Genomic DNA, 25,638 nt, shown 5'->3' with positions numbered 1-25,638 from the left:
CACGGACAGAGGGACTGACTGTGTGAAAGGCTGCCGGTCAATGCGTTTGCCTCAATAGTGTGACACAACGGTCATGTCGAGCTGTTGCATGAAGCATCTCTGAATGTAGTCAGTGACGCACATGAATGTCACTGACCCACATCCACAATGTATACACAATGAGGGAGAGCAGTGCCTGTTCTATGTGTTACATAACAGGCTGTTGACAGGTAATTAATGGACAACCCCAGGAGCACTGAACTGAACCACATGATACATTACTGCTCCTCCAGCCAATCGTTTTTATGCTGAACAGAAAGCCTCTGATTAGATTTTCTCTCCTACCCAACTAATATGGACACATGGACCATCTGCAACAACGCAATGTAAGAAGAAAAAGAAGAATGATAGGAGGCGGAAGTGTGCAGGAGGTCACCATTTATTATAGAGGATTATTATTGGAAATATAAGATGTAATTTTGGTTGGACCCTTGTATATGTTTGAGTATTTCTCTCTATTGCTATATTTTAATTAAATATAGGATGTCAGCACAATGCCACTACACACAAGTTAAAGGAAAAGTTTACCCAAAAATAAAAATTCACTCATTATCTCCTGAAAAGTTCCTTAGTCCAAACAACTGAAGTAGCTGGGAACTTGGTTTAAAATGTAAAAAAAAAAAAAAAAAAAAAAAAGGGTCCATATAGCTTGTCTGGTGTAATACACGTCTCCGGAAGGCCAGAGATCCCAAATTGATTTGTCGAGGCATTATTTACACCCTCTTTAAAGGGGCAATTTGTAGTTTTGTAGAAACAACTCAGAATTTTAATATTTACAATATTAATGAGATAATAATACAAACTCAGAAATATTCACGTTTTCCATAACTGAATAAAAAAGCTGATCTCAGAGGAAAATAAAGTCCCAGAACACTGTTTGAAGCTAGAAAGGTGGCAGGGTCCGTCAAAAATCAACAAAGTAAAACAGTATGAAACTATGTTCTCCTTTATTCAGTCGTGAAAACAAAGAGAGTTTGTTTATTTAGTTTGCTTAGACACTAAAAAATCCATCACTGAAGATTTTTCTCTTCTGCGTGAATTTTCTTCCCCAAACCTACATTGTGCACCTTTAAAGCCGAAATCATCACTGTAGCTGTTTAGCTAAGTGTTGGCACGCACCCCATGTGAAGTGGGTGCATGAGCTCGACCACACGTCGAGGGTGTAAATAATGTCTTTTCAAATCAGTTTGGGATCTTTTGGAGTCTTGTATGGAGGCATTTTATGTTTATTTCAGTTGTTTTTTAATTTATTTTAAGTTCTACTTGTAAATCTACTTCACGCTGTTTTGCTTTCAAGCTTCAGAAATGTTTTGTAGACTACCAAACTTCACTTGTCTTTCCACGCAGGGTCAGTAGATAATGACTGAATTTTAATTTTTGGATGAACTTACCCTTTAACATTAACAGTACTGTACAACAATGAAGCTGTGATGGTTTTGCTGCTAATATCTTATTACACATTTTGATGCTGTGGTAAAACAAAGGCAGTTTTTCCATTTAATGTTCATTTCAAAGCAAAACACTGACCTTAAGAGTGAGACTGAGTCCTACAGAGAGTCTTATGCAGGAATGCCAGTTAATTATAACAAGGTGGCACTGGGTTTGCTTATAAATGTTTTACGTGCAAACACTTGCAAGGGCTTTTTGGTGCAGTCAAATGAGTAAATGATGAAACAGTTTTAATACTTGAGCTATATTATGTAATAGAGGAGGAACGACAGCTTGTATGCGTCTACTGTAATTCCATTTTCATTCAAAATGTATGATCTGTCTCATCAAATAGGAAATAGTTTCTCTTCTGTGTAGCTTTTGAAAAGAAAGAGCTAATGTGAGGCTGCTGGCTTTCTTTGATTCAACTGTGTACTCTTCCCTGTAGACTGGTTAATTTTATCAAACAGCAGTCCGGTGTTTCCCCCTGGCCATTCTGTTTGACGAGTTACATAAAACTAATGTGTAAATATTATGATGTAAGATAAAGCTGAAAGCGGTGAACGCTTTGAATAAGGAGCTGGTGTTTAGGTTGTGTGTCTGAGTCTATGAATTATGTAAGAAGTGATATGCAAGTTAAACACTGGTGCTAACATGTGAGCTTGAATTTACATACACACAATGTAAGAGAGAGGTGATATCTAGAACTGAGGCAATCGTTCTCACTGAAAGCTAAGCTACACCTCCAAAAAAAGAAAACTAAATAAAATGTGATAACTTGCCAGCCCTTTTGGGATAAACTCGATTTAAACCAGAACAAAGACAATCATTTTAAGGTTTTACTTCATCATTTTCATTGATTTTTGTAAATGTATTATAGCCACCAAGTATCAACCCTGATAACACATCCACAGGTGAAAAGAGCCCTGGTGTGAAAAAAATCAACAGTCTGACGAGGATTGCACAAAATATCTTTTCAGCATCGTCATTGCAATGTGCACATGCTCAGTAATCACAAGGAAACTACAACAGTTCTTATTTTCCTGACTAATTTAAGTCTGATTCAAGAGTTCTTGGATAATTTGTTACATATAACAATGTCAGTTTTTCCTCACACAGTTAACTTGTTTCCAAACAACACCATGAAAACCACAGAAAACTGAAGACCCGCATGCGGAAGAGATGCATGGCTGCACATTCAAACATTTCTTGGATCCAAATGTATCAGAAGGCAAACTGAGCTCAGAAATTGGAAAACTACTGTGTGTTGTTTTGTTTTTTTCCGACTCCCTCTCACTCTCTTAAAAAAACAAAAAAGCACTTACATAAACACACAAGACCCTGCATGTCTTTCACAACAAAAACTGTGCTGCTAACCATTTATCAGAGTGCACCATATACTTTATCCTTACAAATAAAACACATTAGAGCTCCCCTTCTGTATGCATACAACAATGCTTACAAATACAGCAAGTTACCAGCTAAAACCTCGGAGGAACATGCATATAAATGACAAAAGTGTGACAGTAAGACAGACAGTTTAGTCATAGACTCTGAGTAAGAGTGTGACATTTTAAAGTTACATCAGTGGATTTTTAAAATGAGGGTACATTGATAATGCTATACTGTTTATTATAAAGGCCAACAGGTTGAGCAACACGGAGTACAATTCTTAATCTGACCTATCTGATCTCCATAACTCCTCTGGAAGCTTATCTGTTGTTGAAGCTCACTTGTACCAACAGCCACCTGTCGATGACCGAACATGCTCCTGGAGAGGGCCTCCCTAAGGCCTTATGTAACTCATGACATCATACCACGGCGCTGAACGCAGAATCAAATATTTAACACCAAGCATAATGCACTCCCTAAGTAAAGGCCTAAATCCCTTCACAGTGAATGTAACAAATAAAATATTTACGTTCACAACGCAATAAGCTTAACTATATCTGATCTGTTGTAACAAAAGCTGGGATGACGTGACCGGTAAGTGCCCGCAAAGCTCTTCCACAAAGTGATACAGCAGATGTTGTCTTTAACACTAAATAGACCTTTGGTTTCATCTGATCTGATCATACTTAATGGATATCATAATATACTAATCATTGTCAATATAGAGTAATAACATCCACAGCACTTATTCTGATTTATTTCCGGTGATCTATAAAAGAATAATTGACTACAAATGTTATATAATCAGTTATTCTATCAATGAAAATCAATATCTTCCATGTAGGCATGAAATCATCAGTAAGAAGGCGGGGGCATTAAGAGAGGACATATAATAGCCGGAAAACATATAATCTGTCGAATTCATAGAACTTGTTTCCATGGCAGCTGTTGGGTTCAACCTACGTTCATAAATGCAGCAGCAATTTAGCTTCAGAACAATATAATGATGGACTGAGTCATTCTGTTCTGCATGTGTACATTCTGCTGCAGGTACTGTGGGTATAAAATTAAATGTAGCTTAAGAAAATATTGAGAGCTGCAACAAACTATCATTTCTATTATCAAGTAATCTATTTTTTCATTGATTTGTTTTCATGTTTTTGTTATTGTGCAGTCTTTAAAATGTCAAAAAAAAATGTGGTACATCCAATCAAGATTTGAAATGAAACTCAGCATTTTTACTATTCTTTTAATGATTAGTTTTCTCTTGATCGTATAACCAATAATGACCTAATAATTTCAGCACTGCAAATGTTAACCAGTTTAATGGCATTTCAATTACATCATATTTAACATTTAAATAAAAAAAAAAACAAGTAGTATACTAGCCCACAATGTCAGTCAGTGTATCAGTTACCCAGCTGTTAACAAATCCTCAAACATCGGTTGTAGCTTAGGCAAACATTGTTCAACCATGTCATATTAGGACTAAGAAACCAGCCAAGAATAAGCAGGATAGGAAGAATAAATGTTTGCTTGTATGTGATAATATTTAGTTTTAAGACAGACACGAAAATCTAAGTTTTTGTCATATGAGACAGTAAGAGAAAGCGTAGAGGTTAATACGTAGTCTTAAACTTAGCTCATTTTTTTCAATGCTGTATACAAATCAGGGATGTGCACAATTAGTCAACAAGTCGATACAACCAAATTTCTAGTTGGTTAATTGTATTATTGTTATAATTATTTCATTGTTGTACAAATTTAAATTACATATTGACATAATTTGAACTAAAATGTCGTGTCCTCCTCGTCAAATGTTGCTTTATAAAAAACAAGCATTTGTTATAAATGTTAGCAAAGCCTTATATTATCTATATTATTTTGTAACCGTATTTGCTTTGCGATTGTATTCATCCAATGAAAACACAGTTGTAATAATCAGGCTTGTCTCCTAAAGATGTTTGGTTTTATTGTTTTCACTAAATAGGATTTGTTAACTTTTCAGTTGTTGTCATGTTTTGTAGGATAATGTGCAATGTTCATAATGTGCAGTTCAAAGGGCCACACATTTCAGGCAGTATTAAAATATCTCTTAAAAAAAGTGATTTAATGAAAAATGTAAGGGAGGCAGTACTTCCTGGAATCAAATACATTTTGTTAGAGGTGGTCTTTGGACAGAGATACAAACTCTTCAAAACAAATGATTCGCTTTTAAACTATCAAAATGATTTACTGTCACAGCATGGTCATGTTACACCTTAAAAACAAACATCAAGCACCAAGCCTTCATCGCAAAGTGTTGTTTTCAGAGAATGTCTAACCTTCTTTCTGCTCAATTTTGAGTGTTTTCTTACTTTTAGATTAGGAAACTAGACAAAGTTTAAACCTCCGTTTAAACACTAGGGAAATTAGTCTTTAGGAACATCCTCTAGTCATATCCTTGGATCCCACCTTCCTTCTTAAAAATACTTAGAATTTACAACTTAAAAATAATGACATGAAGGCCACGGGTTAAAATATGATGTTTAAGATCACAGACAGACAATACCTGAGTTAAGTGACACATGACTCACTTCAGCTTTGAGCCGAGCTACCCTTGGTAAAGCCACACTTTCTTTACTTTATGAGCGTTTATGGGAGTTCATGTAGGAGCAGATCTCAAATAAAGTCAACTGGTTGCTAAACATTTGTCTCTCGCTCCCACTTCCACTTTAAAGAGACGTCTTAGTGCAGAACAATCATTAACTCATAAATCCTGACTCTACAAGACAATGTGTGGGCGATTATGTTTCAACAACTGACAAAACAACTTAATTGTGATCCAGGCTACTGCATAGGGGCATCGCAGTCCCATTATATGCTGCGTAGATCACAAAAGCACAAATGTCTTTTAACAGTCCTTCAAAGAAATGTCTTAATTACGAGCGTGACACTTTTGGAATAGTTGACATGGCCACCGCTATTGTGAGAGCTCTGTGGGGGATATCAACGAGGAGGGCTCTTATGACAGAGTAATGGTCATGATGCCGGATAAACAACACACATACCTGCCCGGGCATGCTGAGACAAAGCGGGCAAGAATTCAGAGAACCTGAGACTGTTTGATTGCATTTGATTGGTCAGAACAAGCGGTTACTAGATTCAGAGAGAATGTGTCAAATTAAGGCAGTGCTGGATCTGTTTAACTCTTTTAAATGTGCTTAACCTCCAGAGATAAGTGCTAAGACGTACTCTAGGCTTGTCCTGAATGTTAAAACTTAATTCCAGTTGTACAACGTACTTAATTCAAGTCATACACAATAATTAAGACTGGTGAGATTCCAGCAGTCGTGACTGTGTGAATTAAGTGAAGAAATCCATCTGATTTACCAGAAAGAAAGAAAATACCATTTAAATTAATGCTCTGTAACAATAATATATACGCAATTATCATTATTATGTATGTGTATGTGTATGTGTATGTGTGTGCACTACCTGTAGTCTTGTTGTGAGAAACAATCGAGAAGGTCTTTGGCTGTGAATCTTGCATCCACATCAACAATCTGAAACACAGTGCACATGAGACTGAGCTAAAAATGAACAATGAGAGCTCAACATGAAAAAAGACCAGTGCGGTGGAAAAAAGGTCGAATTACTTTAATCAACTGGTACCCTCTAATTCTACAGCAATAACTGTGAAATGGCACCAACCTTATTAGAGTGGATGATGCTGAGCAGCGTCTGGATGTCCTCTAAACCAGGCGCTGAGGACAGGACACTGGCACGAAGAAAAAAAATCAACTTTTAGGTGTGACTTCTCTTTCAGGTAAGGTTGCAGTGGTATACTGTTTTCAAGGTATATCGTGACGATCAACATAGCCTTTACATTTGCTCATCTGTGTCTGCCACATGTGAGAAATTAAATAGTTATCCAGTCAGTAAGCAATGACCTGTAAAGACCATATCAGGATGTGAGAGCAAAAGGGGAGAATCCTTTTGGGTGTAAGTGTCATAAAGTCAGATGAGAGATAATTGCCTCTGCCTGAGGTGTTACAGGAAGATAGATGGTGTATGACATTTACATTCTAATGAAGCATCAAAGGCTCACTGTCCTGGGAAAGATACAACCAACCAAACATCAAGGGGTCATTGTTGTGGGAAGAAATGTTGTAACCCCCCACTCTGTTTGTATTTAAGTCAGAAACATTTGGAAGACTGGAGAGAACACTTCAGGTTTTCTCTCTATGCTGCATGTATTAAAGAGATCTGATTCATCACGCTGAGTCTACAATTCTTCTGAGATTTAGCAACTCTCAACCTCACAAAGGAGAATTTCCCTTACAATTTGCCAACGAGGATGGGATGGACGCTCTGCTGATTGACGCCTGAGCCTGGACTGAAGGTTTAACTGTCGGCAGGAGTTTCAAGGAGACTCAGGGAAAGTTCCGCTCCGACAAACGGAGGACTGGATCCCACCTGAAGTCAGGCACGGGTGGCGGACAGCGGACGCTCCATCTAATAAGTGAGTACGGCGTTTTGAATCATTTGCTCAAATTGAAATCCTAGGTTGCTCACATAGGTAGAGAGTTCACATGTGTAAGGGATCCTGGGGGTCGCCTTTTGCCATATAAGTCCCTGGGGGTATTGGCTAGTTGTGTGTATTTTGCCTCGTAAGTCCCTGGGGGTATTGGCTAGTTGTGTGTATTTTGGCTCCTAAGTCCCTGGGGGTATTGGCTAGTTGTGTGTATTTTGCCTTGTAAGTCCCTGGGGGTATTGGCTAGTTGTGTGTATTTTGTGCGGGGGGTGCGTTGCTCGGAACAAATGTGTCATACAAACCACCTGGCTGAGTAAGTTTACCCAAAGTTAGTGTCTACTTGATGAGATCCAACCATACACTTGTATGGGAAGATCAGTGTGATTGTGAAGTTTGTATGAATGATAAGCCCATTGGAAGTTTAAGCACATCTGTCCCAGTGAGTCAATTGAAAACAGGAGGAACAAAACTGGGAAATTAAAAACTCTGGCTGACTGTCTTACAGGCCCTGCTAAATAAAGGGCAGACAAATGGGGAAATAATGTGGTTGAGGATGTTCAACTTTGGCACTATGTCACCCATAGGGTGTTTTCAGTGAATACAGAATGTTAAGATGGTGTAGAGTATGTTAGAAGAAAAGGGAAAAGGAATGTAGGAAAAGATAGACTGATTATTTTTTTTTTTTTGCAAAATCAGTAGCAGGATTGAAATAATGGGAAAAGAAAGTTTGAGTAAGAGGAAGAAGGAGAAACAAGAATGTAGGGCCAGAATTAGGAATGGGCCTCCTCCATATACTGTCTCCACACCTACAGCACTTCCTTCAACGACACCTTCTCCACATGAGGTCAAGAACCCCAGGAAGACTCTGCAAGGGAGGGGGGAGGGGCACCAATACACCCTGACCCGTCAGCCCTCTCCCTATCTCCTAAAGAGACACAAATTAACCCTTCTTCTCCAAGAAATACTTTTTCTCCAATAGCAGCTTCTGTTGACTACTGATTGCGGAGTCAAGATCATAGAGGGGATGATGTTCCCTATGTCAGCCGAACAAATTCAAGGAGGTTGCAGGAACTACCTGGCACCCAAAAGACTGGAGATGGGTGGGGCACAGAGTCCTGGACAAAGATAGCAGTCTCAACAGAAACAGCAAGAGGAGAAGCAGACTGGGTTCACATCCAACGCGTCAAAGAGAGTGCAACAGAACTGACAAAAAGGCCGATGCTGCAGATTGGAAGGCTATGGGCATACATCATATGATCGTGTTAACCCTGAGTTAATCAGCAAGAGGGACGAGATCCAGAAGAATCCTGGCCACATGCACCATCTAAAGGTGTCTGTTCATTCTCCAGGATTCCCCGTGACACAGTCAAATGAGACAGTGGAGGAAGGTCAGAGCATTGAGCAACACATAGAGAAGAACATTTAGACACAAATAATGATGACACACACACACACACACATAGACAGAGAGAGAGAGAGAAACACTGATTGACTGCTAAAGACTAAGCATTGCTTTTAACAGTTTCTGGTAGCTTGAGGGCTCTAAGCAGTTTTGATTTTTTGGGAATGTAAAAGATGCTAATTATTATTATGATAATTATTGTCCAGTCGAAATCAAATTTTAGACTAGATAAAAGACAATATCTTGTCATTTAGTCTATCATAATTCAAGGTGCCATTGTTGAATCCCTACTTTCACCATGTAACTCCCCCATCTTGCCTGTTAAGAAACCAAATGGGGGGTGGAGATTAGTAAAACACGTTAGGTGTGAAGTTGTTGAGCATCCAGCAGATGGAGAACACTAATGTCAAAATTTCTATCAGATGGTGGGGGTTCAGTTATTGTTTTAACAAATGCAGATTTTAGCATTCCTGTTCATCCTGACTCACAGTTCTGGGTTGTTTTCTCTTTCAATGGTAAGCTTTATTCTTGGATGAAGATGCCATAGGGTTTCTTCTCCAGTATAACTCTGTTTGCTATGGAGCTGAGAACTTGTTGCATTAGCAGCCATTGTGTGGTAGTGCTCTTGTTCAGTATATCTATATTTGTATATGTGATTTACGATGCAGGGACATTGTCAAGAACTGAGACAGTGTCTCCGCTTTGTTTTCTGGCAGAAAACAGTCCTGAAGTTTAGAAGGACAAGTTGCAACTTAGTTCACAAATTTTAATGCGCTATTATACTCCGGAGGGTCGAAAATTGGGTCCTGACCACATCCAGACAATCTTGGATGTTTCAAAACGAATATGATACTGATTCTGAAGTTCTTCAGAGAATTAGCAACTCTCTACTTCAACAAGGAGAATTTCCCTTACACACATGTAGACTTTACCTGGCCCAGGTACATTAACAGCTGTCCAAGTACATTTGATGACACGTCAGCATTTTTTACTTAATTTTTTGTATTCAGTGAATCGGAACTAAATAACCTTTTTAGACCATTTAAAGAACACACTTAATGATGCATTTAAAAGTTCTACCACCAACCCTCCAACTATTTATTTTAAGACAGTCATAAAGCATGTATGTGAAATACTCTGAGAGGATGTAAGTATACATCCAAGGTTGTGGCACATGTTCAGTGTAGACACACTACAAGCTGTAAACATCACCACACACCCAAACACACATACGAAAACGCAAGCAGACACCACTGTCAAGAACTTCATTACAGAGGAGGAACAAAAGAGAGCAAGTAATGACAGTAAAGGAGTGAAGAATGAGGAACAGAAAATGGCAACGAGCAGAGTGCTAAATTATCCATATCCATTGTCCACAGAATGAGAAGAATGAGGGACTGAGACAGCCTTATAGAGTGAGTCATAGCTCTGCTCCAACATGTAAAAATGACTGGGCTGTCTCCTAGGCAACTGTACCAGAGCAGCCCAGTACACATGTGCATGTGCGTGGTGCAAAAGATGGGTGCACATAAGAACGCACAGTGAGCCAGGATTCCTGTAGAGAAAATTGTAGCATTGTAGGTAATGCTTATTCTTAAAGAATACTGCAAAGCTGCCATGTTTATATTGCATACATGAGGAAGCACAATGAATGTTAGTGACACCAATTATTTATGCTCTGAACAACACCTACTGTATATGAGTTTTTTTCCTCCTGTAGCCAAACATTTAAATGAAGTGAAGTCAGATTTACCTGTGTAGCACACATTAATGCACATATTACTGAACAAATCAACTCAAAGTGCTTCACAGCAAACAGGAAATCACACACGCACGCAGACAGAGGCTGAGAAAAAAAACAAGAACTGAAAAAGAATCTGCTCTCGAAAGAGGATGCAGTTGTAGCAGAACTCGTCAAGCAGTCTTTGTGCAGAGAAAACGTGTGGTATTGATGTGTGCACATGATATCAGTGTCAAAACAATAAGAGTCTTCACACGCAAAAAAAAAAAGGTAGAATAATTGCAATACTTTTTGAGGACACTGCCCCTTTTCTGCCTGATTAACATCACACAAAGACCCACTTGAGCAGCTACAGGTGTACAGGTCTCTATAGCAAGACAGCAACAACAGGAAATGATGGATAAACATCACCTTACACCCTTACACACAGTAAGTACATGCTATCTAATCAAAACATACATCTCTAAGACATAACCAAACATCCGGTAATAAAGTACCACCATATTTGTCAAATACTGTCTGGCAAAGACAATAAACAGGAGGCATAGAGGCCTAGAGGGTTGAAGTGGTAATAAAGTGCACTTGAGAGTTTACTGCCTCATGATTTGAGAGGCCTGTTTTGTCTGGTTTATAGCCTCTGAGCTGAGAAAACACTGCATGACTTAAGCATCAGTATCCGTTTCTTCTCCCATCATTACAGAGCTGAATATCTAAAAACAACCTTGTCTTGTAGCTAAACAGAAATTATTATCATCATTTTTAAATGATCAAACAGGTCCTGCACTTTAAGGTGTTACCTGTATGAAGCAGCATGTTAGAGAATCAGAGTGGAGCACAAGCGACTGAAAGATGACACGTCAGAGCACAGCAGACACGTAACACTGGAAGTAAAGCATCACATGCATTGTGATCAATTATAAACCACAGCATGAAAAAAGTGTGATTTAGGACTATGGAGCTGAGTGATGAGCTGATGCCTCAAATGATCTGTCTTTGTTGATGTACTAACAAGGTGACACACTAATTAAAAATGCCAATTTAATTTTTCTAGTTCATGGTCTAATAACTTGAAAGTCATTTTCAGGAGCACATCACATTCAAAGGAAAAGACTTCTATCCTGTTTTTTTTTCCAGACCTGCAGAGTGGGAGTTCAGAGTGACACACGGGTGAAACAGAGGGATCAACAGACACTTTGACATTTGGATGTCAGAAGTCTTTTGTTCCCTGCCCTCAAAGAGACCCAAATGTCACAGTGAATCCCCTCCAGGTAATGAATAATGTACTGGACTCAGTCTGGACCTTATGTTTGTCTGATGTTTGGATGCTTTATGTGTGTGAGAAAAAGAGAGAGAACAAAAGACAGTGAAAAATAATAAAACGGTTGAGTAACCAAATAAATTAAGGCTTCCTATCTTTCTAAAGATTTGTGAATTGTATGATGTTTTCTTGCACCTGCCAAGACAGAAATGCGAATCTCAGCAACTTAATGGGAAAAAGTTGAACGATATGGCTGAAAGCAACTGAGAGTAGCTTGAGACACATGGTGATACCATCAAAGACAATACGAGATGAGCACAAAAACCAGTGCAATCAATTCTCCATGGTGGAAATTTCTCATTACACTCAACCAAAGAACAGCTTAGCTCTTTGCCTCTGTGATTCAGATTGTGACTGCTGGATGATGTGAGAAGTAACAAATATTTCCAGAATCTACCAGGGATGACTGTTAGCATTTATTCCTCAAAGGCCCAGTGAGAAATTGTGAATACAGTGTGGAGCTGTCTGTTGCGTCATGGGAAAGGTGATAAGGCAAAGCTAGAAGGTCAAGCAGATTACAGCCTAACCAGGGCTACATGCCAAGTAGGGCCTGAGATCTATGAACACATACAACACACACACACACGCAAACCCAGGACACAGTAAGTAGGCTGCTTGAGGACAGGTGAAGGACAGTTAAAAGGGGCTTCCTTGAGGGTCTGGCTGTCTAGACAAAGTTAAGACACACCTATGAAGGGATGAGGGAGGTCATGTCAGAGGTTTTAGTGAAGATGGACAAGCCGGGATGATGGACAGAGATGGACAAAATAGTTATGAAGGGTGTTGCAAGAGGTGCCACATGAATGCCTGCTCAGAAATTCTTTTAAGACTTCTTTCTTTCTTCTAAACGTATTCACATGTTTAATGTCCCAGGCTCTTTAAACTTATTTAAGTTTTGTATACAAGACATAGCTGCAAGTAAAAGCAGTATGAAATTATGCCATATATAAGCTTTAACCTGCAATAACTGACTTTTTTTACACTTGGGTGCTACAGAACAAAGCAGTGTACACAACACTTGCATATAATCGCCTTTGAAGTTGAAGTTTGGCAGCAAACGGTGACCTTTTTACACATCTAGCCACATTATTGTTCATTTAAAGTCGTGTTGTGCGTCAAATTAAATCCTTTCAGCTACCACCAACTCCCGAGGGATATCTCTGGCTCTTCAGCTGCGGGTTTAAAAGCTTTTTTGCAGAAAACGGCTGCCTTCTGTAGCCAAAAACAAAACTATGAGACCACTGAATGAAACAAAACAGTAAAATTGCCAGCTGGACAACTAAAACAATTAGCTGATGGGAACTGCAGAGTCGGTGCTAATTCTTTCTGGGTTCATCACCACAATCGACTCCCCTTCACATGCAAGCTGTCATGTGATTCATTAAAAACATTAACACAAATGACCACACTGAATATAAAACTGACACAGGGGATGTAGCGGCTGACAGGCAGAGAAGCAGAATGTCTGTTGGTGTGTTTAGACTGACAGCAGTGATATGAGTGGGCTGAGATACCTGCTGAAGGCTTGGAGCAGCTGTGAGACCATGGAGGACAGTTTGTGCAAATAGTCCAAGGCATCCTGTGGTGGCGGAGGGCCTCCCACTGGCTGAGCGCTCTGCATAGTGTGAGGGTCAAAGCCCAGAGCTTTGAACACTTCGAAGCTGAAACATGACAGAAAAAAATGACCTTCGGGGTCAGTGGAGTGGAAAAAAAAACATAATAAATATCAGAACAAACAGTGTTGTTCATGTTCCTGTGTTCTGCTGTCTCCTGTAGACCTTGTTCACTTTACAGCACGGGATCCTTTTGCAGCAGCATACCACGACTTTTGAATCTACGTTGACATGAAGCCCAAGTGTAAAAAAGTGTGTTGCTCCTTTAAGATAATCAAGGCTTTTTTTTGTGTGAAAATTAGTTAAACACATCATCCTCAGCTGTTAATCATCCCAGCACTGCATCAATCAAATCCCTGTTACACCCACCTTATCTGACAGACATTAGTCCAGATGTTCTCAAACAGGGCCCACACTTCCTGGTGAGAGACCTGAGACCTGGGTTGTTTGTCTTCATCGTCGTCATCGTTCATGACCACATCAGTGGCAGGAGATTCACCCTGCACACACGCAGACTTGCGTTTATACATCTTTACATTATTTACATATCATCAAGAATGGAATGGATCATGAAATACACTTAAACTTCAAAAATGTGCCCCTGGCTGACCTGTGGTTGCAGCTTATTGAAAATGTTGTCCATGACAGAAACGGCACTGACAACACGGCTTGAACTCTTCCCAAACGCTTTAACAAGCTCCTTAGCTTCTTGGAGGGCTGCTAAGGTAGCGCTACGGTCTCCTGTATTACCTGAGTAAACACATGAGGGATACATTTGAGCCATCACATGTGTGCAGGTAGATGCACATACAGTAAATGTATAAATACACTCAGTTATCGAGAGGGAAGAGGTGCTGCTTGAACAGCAAACACCTTTTTCATGAGGTGATCTTTTGTGTGTGTAACCTTGTGAGGAGTGTTGTGAATACAAAGATGGAAAACAAAACAGCCAGGCGGTGAGAAACTGTGGTGAAAAAGTTTAGACTGACTGTGTGCTTGTGTGGTTGTGTGTGTGTGGGTGGGTGGGTGTGTGTTTCCTGTGTCCAATTATGTTTTAAGACTTGCACAACCCAGTACAAAACAAGTTAATTTTGCTATATTGAAAAATGTGCCAAGATTTGGGTGAGCGTTCTAATGAAAGCCCAGGGGCCTCATTTATACAACAGACTGTCAATAAATGTTAATGTTATGTATAGAGCTTGACCAGTAAATCAGATGATTAATATTATCGGCTGATATTAGCCTATCACACATATATCTGTATCAGTGTGTATTTTGTCTGATATGGACAGACATGAACGCTTTTTAAAAAAGATTATAATGCAGAAAAAGATGCTTGGGGTAATTTATAATCGTTAAATTCCCTTTGATGTATACCCTTACTTTGGACAATAAAGTTTATGCTAAACTATAAAATACCCTGCTTCTGTTACATATCTTCTTCACAAGTGTTTGATAACTGCATTTGAGGGATCACTGCAAAGAATGTGTGCATATTGGCCAATAATAGATAATCACAATTTTTTACTCCCAAATATCGGCATCAGCATCAGTATTGGTTGCTCTCTACTTGAATATAACTTAAGCAAAACACATGTATAATTAGTTATATAGATTATACCGTATACCTTACTTTGACGTGGAAATGTCATCTCTAAGCAATTTCTCGACTTGACGCAAGGGATTTTCCTGGTGGTTATGTAGGGGTATTGCAGTTGTGGTGTTACACTCCAAAGACGCGTGTTTGGTTTTGTTTGTCAGCAGATTTTATAGTCCACATTATTAAACATGTTGCCTGGTTTCAATCTCCTCTAACAGCGCCGCGATCTCGTCTTCCAACTGTTCCTGCATAAACCCTCATTTGTGCTGGCATTATAGAAAGGGAAATTGCACAGCAGGAGTCATCAGAGAAAGTTGCTTTGAGAATTACAGATCATAGGTGCGTAAATTACAAATGGGATTCTTTTGGTTTTTTATGCTCAGCATCTTTTATGAATCGAACAGAAGCACATGGTGGAAAATGATCTGAAGCCTGACGTTCAAATACAAATCTAAGAACATTTTTATAAATGAGGCCCCAGTATTTATGTTTAATGATGCTCTGATGTGTCACCTGGACCTGCAGTGGGTCATAAATCTACAAGGTCCCATGACAGGCGACACCATTCCCTCATCTTGACCTAATTCACCTACCTAAAACTCAGATTTGGTCACTTTTTAGGAGGCTGTAAAAGGTTTGTCCTCACAAGTATAGATACACACACTTGCTGCCTGCTCAAGGGAGAGCCGAAAATTGCATGCAGTACTTTTCCACTCCTAGACTGTGTTCTCACGTACAGTTTATCCCTCCTTCCTTTCCTCCTCCTCCTCCTCCTCCTCCTCCTCCTCCTCCTCCTCCTCCTCATCCTACTCTCACAGTTTTGGCACAGAGCCAGGCTGCGTGGTACCAAGGAATCCAAAATCATGCCAGTGTATCAAGGATACACAGGGCAAAACTCTATTGTTTTAGCTATTAACATTCTTGGAAGGATTAAAAAGTATTGTGCTGTTTTTGCAGCAGTCACCTCCGCACAGGTGGACAGAGAGACTGAATGAGAGGCTGAGACACTCACACACGGACTCAGCACTGTAAGCATAAAGTAATGAGATCCAGTGGTGAGATCCAGAAGAAGAAGTGCTGCAGTGGGCGACTCAGCAGCTTTCTGACACACATTTGTGTGTCCCGTTTTAGCAGATGACCTGATTCTTTATGTAGTTCTGTAGGGTTCTAGCGCAGTGCAGGGCAGGCAACGTCATCCCCCGGTGGAGTAAGGGTTTTATCCGGAGCGTGACTCAGCACATCAACACAACTGTCCTCAGGACAAAGAATACATTTGCATTAAGACACCTCAGGGAGCGCAGCTTGACCAGTTTAAAAGAAATAAATATTTATGCTCTCGAATCCATTGTAGTATTTTATTATTATTGTTTTTTCAAAATCTAGTGGGTAAAAATCAGCTCGGAGGAAAGCGACATCAATACTTTCATCTGTAGTATATGACGTTATCAGGCCTGATTTCTAAACTGACTTGATTTAGCTGTCTGAACAATGTGGCTCATTTCTTCACTGGGTTACATTTTCATTTTTATAATAGTGTCTAAAGTATTTGGGTTAGATTTATCAAGTTATTAAACAACTGTTCACTGAGTCACTGTACACTCTGCGTTTAGACTATAGCCAACAGATAGACAAGACTGTTTACAGTAACCTACTTTTAGAGACATCTACCTGACCAGATGATTCACTCTCATCTGTTTTTAATGTATTATACATGTATTATATGTTTATATGTATTATTATATGTCTAAATGTATTAGCACCTTTTTTTCTAGCTGGTATTAAACAGACAACAAAACAAAATTGAACAGTAAATCTTTCACTGGGGTAAAATATAATTAAACATTTTCAAAAGAATTGAAAATATGTGCTCATTAGAAGACTGTTGAAAAACAGTGAAATAAATAATAGTACCTTGACCTATAAACCTACATACCTGAGTTAAAGAAGTCGATGAGATTTGTAACAGTTTGCTGCTTCCTGCGTGGGGCAATGTGCCCAAAGACAGCGATCCAGTGCTTTTTCAAACACTGCAGCACATCTTGAAGAGTCCAGGGTGGTTTTAGATAAACTATCTGTGAACCGAAGAAGACACAACGAATAGCCATCATGAACAGTCTGGCCCGTCTGTTGTTACCTAGATTCCTGATTAAAATACAGTCTAAAACCAATAGTGAAATTCCAACACAATTTTACCTCTAACCAGAGGTCTTCATAAGCGGCCTTCATCTCCACCTCTAGCACATCAGACAGCACCTCTCGCAGGCAGTCTTCTAGTTGAGAAACACATCTGCTCACATCGCATTTTGTCTTCTCTTCATCCTCTAGTTTATTCAGCCTCTTGTTATCTGTGATAATTTACATACACACATATTGTTTATGAGCAGAGACACAAAATAAACAGATAATGGAGGACAGCATCTATCCTTTACACAGGAGTATATGCATTTATGTGTACCAGGAGAGAGAACATGAGCATATGTCACCACAAAATACACACTAGATAATATGGCAGCTGTATACTGCAAATGTGTAATGGAGCCAGTGTGTAATACCAACAGTCCTATGAGTGTGTGTGGGTTAGAATCCTATTTTCTATTTTTATCTTTCTGTCAGTTTAAACTGTTATAATGTTACCTAAATTGAACACTTAATACAGACTGAGTGAAGCAAAGTAAACAAGAAACTTGGAAGCGGTGGACAGACGTGGCAAGTGCATGTGCATGTGCATGTGCAGTGAACTATCAGACTGTGATGCAATATGCCAGGTGATTTCCTGTTTTGCAAGAAGAACACATTAATCCCTGGCTCACCTTTCTCTGTGAGTCCTACAGAAAGGCCTGTTCTCTCTTGACTGTGAAGCTGGACTGATGTATAGTTCGTGCTCAGCATTGGTGATGAGACCTGAGGGCTGATGAGAGGCTTAATGTTTTGCAGAGGACGAAAGCCATGTGCAGATCTCCCAACCTCTACCTCCAAATCATTCTTGCTGAGGGCCTTCACCCCACTCAGGAGGGCCTTACTGCACAGGTTCTTATCATTACTATAAAAGAAAAGAGCGGATCAGACTCTATGCGGCAGTGATAACACAACATTAAGACAATTCAGTCACATGTATTTTACAGCAGCCTGGAGTGGGAGGTTTGGTGGGTAACACAGAATTAAGTATCTGACTAATGCAATGTCCGCCCACTACTTTCTCCTTTAATTTGGCAATAATAGCATCTGTAAATAGTGGCAGAAAAAGAAATAGGTCAAAAGAAAAATTAGGTGAATCAACACAATGGCCACTCCACTATGTAAGCCAAAAAATGCCTGAACTGAACTAAAAAATTCCCTGCTCAGCACATCTATTCTTGCTCAATTAGTCTGTCTGGCCCTCTCATCCCAACTGGAACTATCTGGCTGGACCCACTCATAGTCACATGCATGTGCATTATTTGCAGAGGACACACACTCTGCAGCAGCAGCAGTATATCGTAGGGGGAGGGGGAACTCACGTGCACAGGATGAGAGCACACTCTGGATACAGACTCTGGTACTGCAGGCAGCACTGCAGCACCCTGTCATCATTATTCTCAGCACTGAGACCATCTGGGGACAAGGAAGTACAAGAGAAAGAGGAAGAGAGAGGAAGAGGAAGACAAGAGTGAGAAACATGACGGCCCATATAAAGACAAAGAGTCATGTTTAATTCATGACACTGTGAGCTCATGGTAAGCGTGTTAACACGCAGTACTGTACAACAGAGCGCAGCATGTATCTTTTTCTTTTAAAAGACGAGGAGGAAGATTCAAAAATGAAGAACACAGAATTTTTAGGTTTTGTTCAAGTGATACACTATATGTTTTTATGTGCTCCTAAATACTTAGAGATAGTCAAAAATTGCTCCTTCATCACATGCATTCTTGAAGAGACCCTCCTATCACTATTGAAAAATTAATGTCTAGTCTGTATCATATACAGCTAAGAAGTAGGTTAGCTCATGCAAAGGTGAAACATGCCCTTGAGATGCACAGTGTATGCTCTGAAGATGAATTCAGGAGGACCAGCTTAGCGATAGTGCCACCTGGTGTTTACGTTCAGTGTTGGGCGGCTGTGACTCGGAAGGTAGAATGGGTCACCAATCAATGTCCCCATGTCTAAGTGTCCTTGGGCAACCCTTTAAGCTAGAAGAGCGCCATATTAGTGCAGGCCATTGTAGTGCACATGTAGCGCATAGAGTCAAGCTTTTACTAATTCATGTAATGGCAGGCTGTAATCTCCCACACCTCAAACACTATAATACCCAACTATATGATATTAAAAGACCTTTGTTTTACAGGAGTGATTGTGTAGATAAAACACCAGTTTATATTAAAAAAACAAGTAGGTATATTTGAATTCAATTATAAGGATTGGAATGTTGATATAACATATTTTTCAGTTCTTAATATTATTCGATTATGATGCTTTTACCCACAAAGAAAAGCAGAAACTTTCCCTTTCAGTGCTTATTGTTTCGCCTGCAATTTCTGTCATGTTTGTACATGCTCTTATGTAACCAACAGTGACATTTATATTAGATTACACCCAACAATCCCTAGAAGAAATCTGATATGGGCTCACGGACAGGTTATGGAGACAATAAACATTAGACAACTAGCACTATGCACTGAACAAAAACATATTTTCTTGAAATTGGCACTCACTGTTGCTGTTGGCAGCCTGCTGCATAGACTGCCCCCACAGGTGAGGTGCCCGGTCCTTCAACGAGTTGTAAATGTACGAGATGGCAGGGATGGCGAGGTGGGCCACAGAACCTGACAGGCCTTTTCCTCTTTTTAGGGAATCCATCTCCTGAAGCACCACCCAGGGGATCAGGACTACAGGGAAGCCCATGACTAAGACACCATGAAGTGGGGAGAGAGAGAGTACAGTAGTTATGAATCCGTATTTTACAAGTAAATTTAATCATGAATAAAATAAAATGTGGAAATTAGATTTTATATTTTCTTGGGATTACTTGAATTACCATTGCGCTCCTTAAGTGTGCTACGGTCATTGTGTCAGGATTTGACATGCTCTTTAGATTTAAATTATAGTGGTTCTTCTTCGTATTAACAGTCCAGCCACCATTGATGAATAACGTTTTACAATTATCTTAAACCTGGACAAGCTTGGGGGTGTAAACTAACTGAATGCCTCCTATAATGACAAGAGGCTTCGTTATATAACATAAGAAATAGCCATAAATCAAACATCAAGTATTAAAATCATTTTGCGCACCTCCAAGGCCGTGAGATCTGATCTTTTTCACATAATCCAGATGACTGAGGAGAATGTTGGTGTCCAAAACAAGGATCAGGTCCTGCTGAGGGGCTTGTTTGCCTGTAAAAAGACAAGTTCATGTGTAGTGAATTTTTTATTGCTGAAGTCAACTACTAAATAAAATAAATCAAATCACACAAGCACAATTTCAGCCAAAGTGTAGTCCCTGTGGGGGTAACAGGCCAGAAAAAATACAATAACATATAATATTTACATGACACTGTTGTGTTTTTTTCATACCCTTCTGTGGGGCTACTGTTCATCTAAAATTATTAATTAAAAAATCACAAATTTCCAGGTTATACTGAGAGACAAGATTCCAGAAACCAGAGAAGAATCTAATTTAAGCATCTAAATGATTTTATAGGTTCATTCATTTTGGTGCAACACCAAACCACGGATTAAACTGTCATAAAGTGACGAGTCAAGTGTTATTCTGTAAATATCTTCATATGTAATTTCCAGGCAAAGCAAACATTTTTTCAAATTATGTATAAGCAAATGTGATACCATTACGAGAAATATCATTTTGAACTTAAGTTACAGTGCCTCCATGTGGTCATTTGAGACTACATTTCTCAAAGAGTTTATATTTTACACTTGTGATGAGTTGACACAATTTCAGATCCCTCTGCTTTTCTCCCAGAAAAACAATAAAACTTACAGTGTGTGTCTGCATCTTCCCCCTCTGGAAGGTCTATGTCCATACAGGTGAGCTCCCCGTAGCTCTCCATTACTTTCACCTCCAATCTCTTCTCAGAACGGGCAAGATGAAGCTCTTCAACCACTTGCATCTACAGAAAAACATACTTAAAATTCTCTTTGGCATTTTGAACCATCGCAACAACAAAAGACTAATGTTTTTTTTAATCAAGCTGACAAATAAAACAATCTTTTCAATCATAAAAAGTGACTTTTCCAGATTAAATAAATGAAGCTTTTTAATACCTCATCATGCCACGGCTCAGTGACTGCATCAGACGTAGTTGGGAGTTGCTGGTCTGACAGCGATGACCTCTTATCTCGTCTTTCAGATGAAAAACAAGGAGTAACATCCAAACAGCTGTGAGCTTGTTGGACAGTTTCCTGCTTGGACTTGCTCATTAAGGCCCCAGAGGTTGTAAGATCAGTCCGCTGTTTGAGATTTATGTTTATAGAAATAGCATTATGTTTCTTACTGGTGCTGTCTACGGGCCTTGGCTGAAGAATTTTTGGTATCTTAAAATTAAAACGCAGAGGCGGTGTGACTGAAGGTATTTGTTGCTGAGCAGATGATGACTTAGTTGCCTTCTGTGACACCGGTGTGACATTCCCTGGGATTGTGATGACACTCTTCTCCACATTTGAGCTGCTAACTGAGGTAGTGTGCTTGGCTGAAGTGAAAGACTGCTTTGTGGGAATTGCAGGAGTTTTTGCTTCTGTACACAGGCTCCTTGTGGCCTTAAGGTTAATATCTGGATGCCGTCTGTGCCGCTCCTTGACAAGCTCTATTCTTTTCTGCCGTGCAGAGTCCCTAGAGATGGAGGGGGTCTTGCTTGGTTCTCTGGTCTTGATAGCGTTGCTGTCCTTTCCCATCCTTGGTTGCTCCTCAACTATGCGCTTCCTCTTCAGTATATTCTGTGCTTGTTCTTTCTGTACAGCAGAAACTGGCCTGAGACTAATTAGCTGCTTTTTTAATTTGGATTGGCTCCTCTGGGAAGACTTTTCATCTAAGCTGCCTTTAGACGTCTCCTCTGGTCTCCGAGGAACTGTAACTGCACTGTGGGTGTTCAAGTGTTTTGAGGACCCCCTTTCCACAGTGCTACTCCTACTGGCAGTATAATATTTCCCTGAAATATCATGTTTTGCTTTACTAGAGCAATTTCCCCCATGGAACGGCACAGAGACACTTTTTGTTTTTGTACATTCCGCCTCCTTATTAACAGGTTTCTGGTCTTCTGCTTGTGATTTTGGCAGCCTGTAGACAGGCTTTTTGATGTGACGGGTGCTTTGGAAGACATCTTTAATTGAAGGAGAAGCACACTTTTCCCGTTTGTCTGCACAGCTACATGTAGAAGAACAGAGAAAACATCGCAATCGTAGTTAATTCAAAACATATCTATTAAGTTAATGATGTTCAATTAAACAATATCAACATTAAGTGTTATTAAAGGTGAAGTATATTGTATCTAACCTCTCATTTCTGTTTCCATCTGGCTTCCTCTTGGTACTTTTGTATTTTCTGGTATCATCTCGTTCCTTGGATGCCTGAAAATATGGAGAAAAGAAAAAACGTTAAATCCCTTGTGAAAAGCTTGTTGTGAGTACAGATTAAACACTTGCTGACAGAAAATGGAAGGACTGATATGACAATATATACAGTGAGACAAGAGCTGAAATTTATATAACTGATTCATCAGTTTTAGTTATTTTTCAAACAATAATGCCAAACATTTTCAGCTTCTCAAAAGTCATTTTAGGTTTTGGACTACTGGTCAGACAAAAAAGCAAAATGAATGTGTCGCTTATAGCTTTGGGAAATTGTGCGAGATATTCGCAGTACGAGAACCATCTCAGAAAACATCATAGTTTCACAGTACCACAAAACATGGCATTATGTAATTATAACTATGATCATTATTATTATTAGTTAGAACGATCCTAAAAGGAATGAAAACAGAAAGGCTTATACTGTATGTTGAACAAATGCTTTATTATAACCTCATAAAATGTTAAGTCCTGAATAGATATAGACCGTTTATCAGCCCTGGTCGATAATCAGGGTTGATATTTAGCATTTTCTGATTATCAGCGTCTGATTGGCGATAAAATAAACTAATTTAAAAATGCGCTACGCTGATGCAGCATCCTCTCCCACAATGTCCCGCCTCCAACAATATCTGAGAGGTAACAAGTCACAATTAATAGCCTGTAAACACTGAATTATCTGAATCTGCAAAGCAATTAATAACTAAATGTATCAAATAAATGTAGTGGAGAGGAAGTATACAGTTCCCCAAAACTGTACTTAAGAACAGTACTTGTGTAAATTGTACTTTGGTTTGTTTCATCGCTGGTTGTTCAAAATTTTTAATTAAAGATTTTAATTCTTATAGCAAATGAGTCTCTGCCCCAAATATAGGTTTTCAGTCACCTTGATTTTTAATATGGGTATCGGCCATTTAAAAGCCATATCGGTGGACGCCATGTCTCGACAGACATGAAACCCAATAGAAACCTGAATTATATATATTTTACGATGGAATCCAAACCTATACATGAGCAAAAGTTCACAGGTTTCATACATCTCTCCAACCCTAATTGTGATGGTATAAGTATACCCTTTTTTTGCTATTTTCTGGCATTTTATAGAAAATAATAAATTGATTGATTGAGCAAACCAATTGTCAGGGTAACTTATAATATAAAAAAATGTCAGTTATAGAACTACATGAGACGATGTATATTTTACTGCAGTCAGAGATTTTAATGCTCATACTGTGGTAGCTATCCCTTTAATATGGTTGATGTCTTTTGCAGACAACTCTGAAAGTCAATGAAAATGCCTCTTTTATGGCAATTGGTAATTTTAGACAAAAAAAGACATATCTATGTTATATTATATCATATACACTGTGATCAGAACATGTACTGAGAAAGAGCATTTTATCCATATTGACTGCTCCTACTGTTGAAGTCAAGCCAACCTCTCCTTTTACTTCCCCGGGTCCGTTGATCTAAGAAGAAGAGTCTTAACAGTCGAGTGAATATATAGCAGCAATCGATTTATTTGCAATGATCTTTGGAGAACACAGCAAGTACAGAAAATCTGCTCTTGAGCTAAGCGCCCTGTGTTCTGAGAGTCTTCTGCATGTCCCTGAGTTATATACCCATAAATCCTTCCTTTGGGTGGTCCTTTCCCTTCTAATCTGATTCGTTACTAATCTCAATGTGTCTTTGAATGATTGTCTCTCTTGTCTCTGTGGTGCTTTCCCAAATTGTTGAAGTCCATCACCTCTGCGCACCCAAATCGTTTCCCGTTTCTTCCAACTTTCTTCTCCTAATTCTTCCTGCTATCTTGCTCAAACCATTTCTTTCACCCCTGCCCTTTTCCTACACTTCCCTTTGCCTATGTATCTTGCCCCTGCTTGCAGACTCTCAGGTCGCAGTGTACTTTCCCATTTCCTCTCATCAGTTACATGTCATGTACTTTCACAGTTATATTGCTTACACAGTTATATTATGCAAATAATAGCAAGCATAGTAGAGTCAAGGCCCTTTTCGCAAATATAAAAGAAAATATTGATTATGGAATGATTATACTAGAATCCACACTACCAACAACAGTAAACAGTGTTGAATGCCTGCTCACCTTCTCATCTTCTTCACTTGAGGATGACGACTTCTTGCGTCTTCTCTTTTTTGACTTTTTACCCATTTTCCTATGAACGAGATTTGAAAGAGCAGACGTGGTCTGAAGTGGCCCAAAATCTAAAAGCACAATCAATGTTGATGGGTGTAAATGTAACATGTAAATGTAACAAGTGTGCTAGCTATGACTAACTACAACCATATCAAACTTCTCTTACTGAGGGACTAAGAAATGGAAATGTCACTGAACATTAAATGATCAGATGCCCTGTCACAAGGCTAGCAGGTCCCTGTACTTTCACAGAAACTTGTCAGTCCCAGGCAAAGTGAAAACTACAGTTAACTACATGAGACACACAGTGGTGCTATTATGAGGGACAGTGTACTGACACAAACATGACTATTAAATTAAGTTTTAGCAATATCTATATCAAACTTATTTATAAGGTAATACAAGAGAATATAAACTGCTAAGATAATTGGAAAACATACGACACACAACCACAGACTAAAGTTAAATCATTACCTTTTAAGCTAACGCTAACATTAGCTCTTTAAAACCAATAAAACCGGTAGTACAGGCTGACTGTCTTCTTCCTTCTCTGAAACGTCCGCGTACATTAATTCAGGGGAATAAATCACGTCTTGTCGGATTAAAATGTGTAAATCCGAGTCAAGTAAGTAAGTGAAGCCGACTGCTTTCCAAAACATCCGCTTCTCTTCCGCCTCTTCTTCTTCTACGGAGACAATTTCTTCTTCTGGTTGCTACATTAGCGCCACCGTCCGGACAGTCAGGGCATGGACTTGATTCGTGTGATGAACAAATATTCCTCTGGAGAGTCTTTGTTGTCGTGTTGGAGAAGATGCACAGTGCATAAACAGATGTGTGTCTTCTCAAGTTAAAGACAAATGTGGGTATTCATAAAGGAGGA

The 25,638-nt window shown here is 39.2% G+C and overlaps 1 protein-coding gene across 2 annotated transcripts in view; it reads right to left on the bottom strand.

The window, feature by feature from the left end:
* Positions 1-25,424, bottom strand: part of swt1 (SWT1 RNA endoribonuclease homolog) — a 28,432-nt gene extending 3,008 nt beyond the window's left edge. The window contains exons 1-16 of one of the 2 annotated variants that reach the window (XM_084354391.1): positions 25,233-25,424; positions 24,708-24,826; positions 22,530-22,603; positions 21,305-22,400; positions 21,021-21,150; positions 20,315-20,416; positions 19,738-19,929; positions 18,547-18,640; positions 17,860-18,089; positions 17,243-17,394; positions 16,983-17,121; positions 14,060-14,199; positions 13,819-13,949; positions 13,351-13,497; positions 6,553-6,619; positions 6,337-6,404 (exon numbers count right to left, since the gene is read on the bottom strand). In XM_084354391.1, coding sequence (XP_084210517.1) covers positions 6,337-6,404; positions 6,553-6,619; positions 13,351-13,497; positions 13,819-13,949; positions 14,060-14,199; positions 16,983-17,121; positions 17,243-17,394; positions 17,860-18,089; positions 18,547-18,640; positions 19,738-19,929; positions 20,315-20,416; positions 21,021-21,150; positions 21,305-22,400; positions 22,530-22,603; positions 24,708-24,773 — 2,828 coding nt within the window. In that variant the 5' untranslated portion in view covers positions 24,774-24,826; positions 25,233-25,424. The remainder of the gene's footprint in view (positions 1-6,336; positions 6,405-6,552; positions 6,620-13,350; positions 13,498-13,818; positions 13,950-14,059; positions 14,200-16,982; positions 17,122-17,242; positions 17,395-17,859; positions 18,090-18,546; positions 18,641-19,737; positions 19,930-20,314; positions 20,417-21,020; positions 21,151-21,304; positions 22,401-22,529; positions 22,604-24,707; positions 24,827-25,232) is intronic. The other variant, XM_084354390.1, reaches the window with a different exon arrangement.
* Positions 25,425-25,638: the final 214 nt, after the last annotated feature.

Source organism: Pagrus pagrus (genome assembly GCF_965226575.1).
Source record: "Pagrus pagrus genome assembly, chromosome: 6".
Classification (NCBI taxonomy): domain Eukaryota; kingdom Metazoa; phylum Chordata; class Actinopteri; order Spariformes; family Sparidae; genus Pagrus; species Pagrus pagrus.
Note: the sequence above shows the minus strand (reverse complement) of the source record. Positions and strands in the feature narration are given on the sequence as shown.